We start from the raw sequence: 6802 nt of genomic DNA, 5'->3' as shown, positions 1-6802 counted from the left end.
GGATTTCATCATGGCACTTCAATGTTAAGGGGACTTGAGTTTGGAGAAAATCAAAGACAAGCATATTTCCTCGTTAAAGAAATGAGAGTTAGTTGTTTAAGAAAATTTAACATTCTTTTTAAGGTGAGGTTGCAAAATGTTATTTTATAAGGGGAAAATGACATTGTTATGCTCTTTATCAAATAATTCTTACACCACTAAAAATTGCCTACTAGTTTAAACTTCATAGCATGTTTCTTTATTAAAAAAATAGGAGTTACATGTTTGAGAAAAAAATAAAAATATTATTTTTGAAAACATTGAAATTAGCATAACTCAACACACAATTTTTTTGGTTTGCTAATAGATTCTTGCACATTGACTTTAGCTTAAGGGTTGTAGTTCTTTAGCTTGCTCAACGTGATAGATTCTTACACATTGACTCCCTCTTGAGGGTTGTAGTTCTTTAACTTTGCTCAACCTAATAAATTCTTGCATGTTCATGGTGGACAATATAATATAGTGAAGATTAAGATTACTGTACATTGAATCCCTAACAAGGGTAGATAGTGAGCTTACAAGAGTATGAATAACTTAAAATGATTTAGGTGGTTAGCACAAGCTTGTCCATATCAAATAGACATCAAAGGGCAAGGTAGACAAGATGATATATTAAGGATTAAGATTCTTGTACACTAACTATCTATTGAGGCTAGATAGTGAGGAATAAAGCAACTATCTTGCAAAAAATATGAATAACTCAAAACGCTTCAGGTGCCATAGGCTAATTACACACCAAATGACAACGCCCTCTTTGTAAGCTTCAATCAATTAAAACATTTACATAGGAGTTGGACATCTGTAGTTATTTACATACTAGAGAGGACATGGCCTATTGTTTACCTATTAAAAAAGTGAACACTTGACCCATTTTCAAATGGGAAGTCTCCCTCGCCCACTTCATAAAGTGACGGACAAGGGTTCATTCAAAACATTTATAAATTTATTATTTACTTTTTTGTAAATTGTATTCATTTGATGTGTAAAAGTACTAGGCCCATGCAATCTTGGCGTGGGTATTGCATGGGTTTTTTTATCACTTAGAACCGTCTCCTTTTTGTGGATGATGTAGATTAATATTTCATTCATACAACCCGCATTCTAATTTCTTCATATCAACATGAAGATCGTTAGAAAGCTTTACTCGGATCCAAAATGGACGCAGCGATAAAAGCTCCTAGTGAGGTTTGAACTCACGACCTTTCGCTTACAAGGCGACTGCACTACCACTGTGCTATAGAAGCTGACGGGCTAAAATTTACTTTTATTCATTTTCTATTACTTCAAAAGAAAAGCTCCTACACGTACCAGCCTTAATCTACACCATAAACCCAGTGTCAACAGCGAGCACAGGGACACTCGAAAGAGCTTCTGTATATGACTTAAGTTAAAATGCATTTGCTGGTACGTAAAGGAGTCCAACGACACTTGAGAAAGCTGCTGCTCTGTTTACATGGCTAAAACTGTAGCTCAAAAGTCAAGACGATAGCTTTACAATATCTTTTTGGGTAATTCTGTTTTTCTCGAAAATGAAAAATATAACTGTGCAATTGAAGAGCAAACTGCATGTTTCAATCTTTCTTGGAAGACAATTCAATTGTAACAGCCTCCGCAGACCAACCTCTCTCTCTGGTACAGAAGCAGTGACGAGCTCTTGAAGAATGTGTGATTCAAGCTACTGTCAATAGGTCAATCTGAACTGGCACAGAATACTGTTAGACGGGCCCTGCAACTGCGAGGAAAGCCCAATCTTACAGTTCCTCACGGGGATTTGTCACTACATTTCCCATTCGAGATACTTGCTCGACATCCCACTGTTACAGACAGATACACAAATTTGGACTACCACAGTTCATTATTTTTCGACCGAAGGAGAAGAAGAGGAAGCTGCCTGCACAATTTTTCCAACTTATCTTATTGACCCGAAGGCAGCTGTGTAATGATCATGTGGGCAACCTATAAGACAGACTGCTTCACACAACAATGACCATGTGGAAAGCATCAACCCATTTACATAGGCTTTCATACTTTCAGGTCCTTAAATCTGAGCTCCCAAAATAATGCATAATCGCAGGAGTAGCTATCCCTTGCTTGAAAACCTCTTCCATCACACTGGCTTCTGCGGTGCAACTGCTCTCAACTGTGCCATGACTTCCTTTGCATCATCTTCTAACCCTGCATCTGCCAATGCTCTGAACCACATACATCATTGTCAGGCATACCTACAGCAGCTACTCTATTCACGAGTAACTGTAACAAAACCAACCTGCTTAGTAACAACAGACATGAGCAGTAACTTTGTAGAGCAGCAGCATTTGTGGGTGCCTGGTACTTTCTAACTCCTTTCAGCAATTCCACGCACTCCATGGTCTTACCCTGTTAAGAGTCATTACCTTATAAATTCATACTTGAGAGAGAGAGAGAGAGAGAGAGAGAGAGAGAGAGGAGACCTGCTTCAACAATGCCAACCCACCACCTGCATATGCTGCAATTTTAAACTCATCTGTCTTTCCCTGAAACGCTACAAATTTTAGGTGTCAGTTGCTGACATAAAATGGTTTACAGCATGCATTTAAAGGCTGAAGATAATGGGCTTGGAAACAACATGGAACTGACATGCAAGTTTTGTAAAAAATAAGGGCATGGTCCCATGGCCTCAAACGTTTGGACATAGAAGATACAAGTTTTACAACCCATCACCAAGAGACTAGTCCTACCCAAACAGCAACAGTGGGGCGCACACACATGAGAGAGAGAGAGAGAGAGAGAGTGTGTGCGCGCATGCGTGCGCACTCTCAGTGTTGAGTTGTTCTGTCAGTGTGAATTATACAGATTTTTGAACAATTTTGTTTCTAGATAAGATGACAACAGTGGATCAAGAGAAAGAGGAAGTGTGCTCTCATTGTGAAGTTGTCTTGTTAGTGTGAAATCTACAGATTTTTGAGCAATTTTGTTTCTAGATGAGATGAACTGTTTTTCCATTGTATGGAAAACTCACTACATGCTGCTAATATCCTGGAACTCAAAAATAACAGATGTTTGAAGGGGTTCTGCCATCCCCCTATTTGTTGGCATTCATGGCTTTTCCTGTGTCCATCTCCTGGTTGTGAGCCGCAATGAGTTAGCCAAGGATGTTTGGAGGTCTGGCACTGTCTATATCCGTCAGTACCTTGCTTGTGTCAGCAGTGTTCACCCTAGACACCTCAGATGGATCATTGTCGAGAGGTATGTTGCAACTAAAGACCTCAAACACCTAAGCAACTCCTGCCGTCGTGTCGCGAAGCTGCCCCGCCTCTGCCTGTACCGTCACCTACGCCCAACCTCCCCCCCCCCCCGCCCTGCGCCCACCTACGCCCCCGACCTGCACCCCCCTACTCTGCCTTCTTTCCCCCCGCCTGTCCCCTTACCAATCCCCCGCCCGTTATCCCCCCCCCCCCCCCCCAAAACCACCAAGCAAGACTCTCCCATCTACCCCCACCCTTCCCCCCCCCCTGCGCGCTGCCCCCGCATCCTCCACCTTGAGGCCCAGCCAGGCAGACACACCACCTGATTTGAAAACAGCAACTCCCCTCCCCCCCCTTCCAGTTGCTCCCTCCCCCTGCAGCAACTCCCCCCTCCAATAGCACAGAAGAGTAATAGGTAGGTTATCAACAGGGATGCGCAATGGAAACCTCTGGTCAGACGCCAACGCATTATATGAGTGCCGCCCAATCAAACACCTTGCGCATCATCCTCTCTGAGGAACAACTCTTAGCCGTTTGTGCCACAGAGCTGGAGTTCAAGTCATTGGACACTCCCTATCGAGGACCCAGCTCCGGGATTGGCTCCACTCCACGCTACGCATTGGCACAGCGCAGATCGCGGAGGCAGTCCTCATGGGCCAAGGGATCTTCATGGTTCTCGACTCACCTCTATGGACACAGCTCATGAGTTAGTGGAGAGCTCACCCTACGCCTCCATGAAGGGGGTCATTTACATGGTTCCCTGGTATAGTGACTTCACAGTGGAGACATTTGTGCTCCATAACAGATTTCTCAGACATCCAGTCACCTTACTTTTCCCCGGACTGGCGGTAGAGTACCACCAGTTAGTGGAGGACTTTGAACAGCTCTTCCGCACAGTTCTTCCTGCCTCCTTTGCGGATGCAGTGACAGCTGCAAGAGTCCCAAAGGTACGAGTGGCTATGAAAGACACAAAGAGTATACCAAAGTTCTTGGAGATTGAGGCAAGAGATCACTCCTTTAGGCAACAAGTCATTGTGACTAGGCAACCAGGGCAGTGCCTACGCTGCCAAACTTTGGGCATCAGGCAACAGATTGCACGCGTTACGGTGCCAAGGCGGCTCCGCCAACAGGCCCGCAGGTTGTTGCTGGCGGCTTCACATGGGTCTAGAGATGACAGAGAGGGAGATGGCAAGGCGAGCCACAGCCAGCTCCTCAAACACAGCCTTGACAGCAGGGAGCAGGTGGGCAAGCGGCGCCCCCTTGGCAAAGCACTCCGTAACCGCCCGCCCCACCCAGCACGACTGCAGTCCCCCACATCCACCACCCACTCCATAGACTACCTCACCTGAGATCCCACAGCCCCCACACCCACCTCCCATGGATCCCCCACTGACCCTGGCCCACAGCTCCCCCATTCCAAGGCCACTAGTCCCCCCCCCCAACACCCGCCATGTACCCCACCCCACCATCCCTCGATCCTCTTTTCCCCCCCCCTTGATCTGCACCCGGTACAGGTGATCCCCCCAGACCCAACCCCCCTCCTCCCACAGGAGGTAATGAGCCACACACGCCTACATCCTCCTCGCACCAGCAGTCTTGCCCTCCCCACAGCCACCAGCTCATCTATCCCTGCCGCCCGTCACACTTTCCCGAGACAGGCGCAACTATTACCACGAGTTCTTCAGCAATGGCCCGTGCTCCTACCTGAGAGTTGCGGAGCGCGGAGAGTTTCCACTACGTCTAGAGGTAGGGATCTTCCGGATTCGTAAGTCAAGGAAGGGCAAGGTCCATCTACTAGCACCATCGGATGGACCAAACTACGCCTTTTTCCTTCAATCCTCTCACTCGAGGGATTGGACGACGACAGAGATAGAGAAGGAGGTGAAGAGTCAGGTGGTGAACCACATCTCCCAATGGATGGGAGGACTAGCACTCTTTGCACAGCAGTGGCCAGGTTGCATGATGGACATTAACCGGTGGGCTAGTGCCGAGGTCCCACACTTGAGCATTATCTTTCGAGCCCCTCCACAATGGAGAGCTCCTATGGATGTGATGGAGTGGCCCCTGGCACAAGCGGCCCGTTTCTACTAGTGTACACAATCACGACTCTCAGCATGACTGATAAATGCATTGGTAGTACCACCTTGAGCATCTATCACCCCTATGGTCCACCCGAGGGCCACCATGGGGGACTGGAGTTCGCCGTCCAAGCTTGCGGCAAAGTGTACTTACATGCCCCATAGTTCTTCCTCCTCATCAGCAGCTTCCACATCGAACAAATGCCTGTTCGGTCAATCACAGGTTTCCCCATGAGCTTACACCTTGTATCTTGGAATGTGAATAGTCTCCACTACAGTGAGGCACATGATTCCAAGAAGTTGATTGTTCAGCAGGAGTTACAGCCGGCCCTTTCGGGACGGATAGACATCCTACTTCTGCAGGAGCACAAGCTCACCTCCGCCCAAGCCCATCGGGTAGGGAAGGTTCTCCAAGGCAGGTCACACACCTACTGGGAGTACGCCATCGGTACCCACGACAGGAGTGGAGGCGTATGCACCTCTATTGGCCTGAGCCTTATCACCTACGTATGGGATCAAGGGGCGATTGTGGCAGGGAGGACTCTATGGGTCAAGTTGGATATTGGGGACTTGTGCCTCCGAGTCCTCAATGTCTATGCCCCCACTGAGGTCAAGGCACGCAGTAGGTTTTGGGAGGAGACTGCAACAGGACTCCCAAAGGTGGACTCCTGGATTATTGGAGGAGACTTCAACAACCTAAAGGCCTTAGAGGACCAACAGGATACAGGTAGAAACTACCAGGACATGGCTGGGGAGGAGCAAGAGGCATGGGAGGTCTTCCTACTAGAAGTAGCAGCTCGCGATGCTTGGAGAGACCCAGCTTTCCACAGGAGGGAAAGGTTGTTGGACTTCTCGTGGGGATACAGGTGATAGGGCAGTTGGCTGGCACCACTCTATCCGTCGGTCCTCCTGACACTTGATCCCCCAACATCTTCCTTAGATACACGATCCTGTCAGATCCCTGACTTGATCTACAAGAGAGAGGAGGTGAAGAGACACATTGAGCAGATTTGGACTAGGGAATGGAGCAGAAGGGACCGGATTGTAGAGGAGGTTGCAGAGATCCAAGCCAAGTCAAGCAGTATCTGCCACGAGGCAGCCCTATAGACCAGGCAATAGTGCTGGGAGGAGAAGAGAGCACTTTGGCGGGACCTAGCAACCACGCAGAGATTCTTACAGGAGACACCAGGGGATCCCATCCTCCACGCATAGGAGATGTGCGCACGAGCAACCATTTCCGGTCTAGAGGACAAGCGCTTGGAGTTCTTATTCCGCACCTCAGCAACCTTCTGGGCGCGGAAGGGAGACACGATGTGCAGGGAGTTCTTTCAGACACAACAGCCCCGCACCTCAGGAGAGCAAATATGCAGCCTTCAAGATCAGTATGGGAGGATTCGCTCTAGCCCAAACGAGGTGATGGAGATTGCCACCGACTATTACAGACGCCTTTTCCAACAGGAG

At 47.9% G+C, this 6802-nt stretch overlaps 1 protein-coding gene and 1 non-coding gene across 8 annotated transcripts in view; both read right to left on the bottom strand.

Annotated features, from left to right (window-relative positions):
- Window positions 1-1211: 1211 nt before the first annotated feature.
- TRNAT-UGU (transfer RNA threonine (anticodon UGU)) lies at window positions 1212-1283 on the bottom strand. Its single transcript has one exon. It is a non-coding gene; the product is annotated as a tRNA-Thr (tRNA).
- Window positions 1284-1319: 36 nt separating this feature from the next.
- LOC148036819 (ALBINO3-like protein 2, chloroplastic) overlaps window positions 1320-6802 on the bottom strand; it is a 71039-nt gene continuing 65556 nt past the window's right edge. For 3 of the 7 annotated variants that reach the window (XM_087675714.1, XM_087675719.1, XM_087675720.1), the window contains 3 exons: window positions 2490-2552; window positions 2306-2415; window positions 1322-2231 (listed from right to left, as the gene is read on the bottom strand). In XM_087675714.1, the coding sequence (XP_087531840.1) occupies window positions 2147-2231; window positions 2306-2415; window positions 2490-2552 (258 nt within the window). In that variant the 3' untranslated portion in view covers window positions 1322-2146. Of the gene's footprint in view, window positions 2232-2305; window positions 2416-2489; window positions 2561-6802 lie in introns of those variants that run through there. The other 4 variants (XM_087675715.1, XM_087675717.1, XR_015690521.1 and 1 more) reach the window with 4 other exon arrangements.

This window comes from Lygodium microphyllum, chromosome 4 (genome assembly GCF_053477565.2).
Source record: "Lygodium microphyllum isolate KBCC chromosome 4, Lygodium_microphyllum_v1.1.10, whole genome shotgun sequence".
Lineage (NCBI taxonomy): Eukaryota > Viridiplantae > Streptophyta > Polypodiopsida > Schizaeales > Lygodiaceae > Lygodium > Lygodium microphyllum.
The sequence above is the reverse complement of the archived record's forward strand: the minus strand, read 5'-3'. Positions and strand labels throughout refer to the sequence as shown.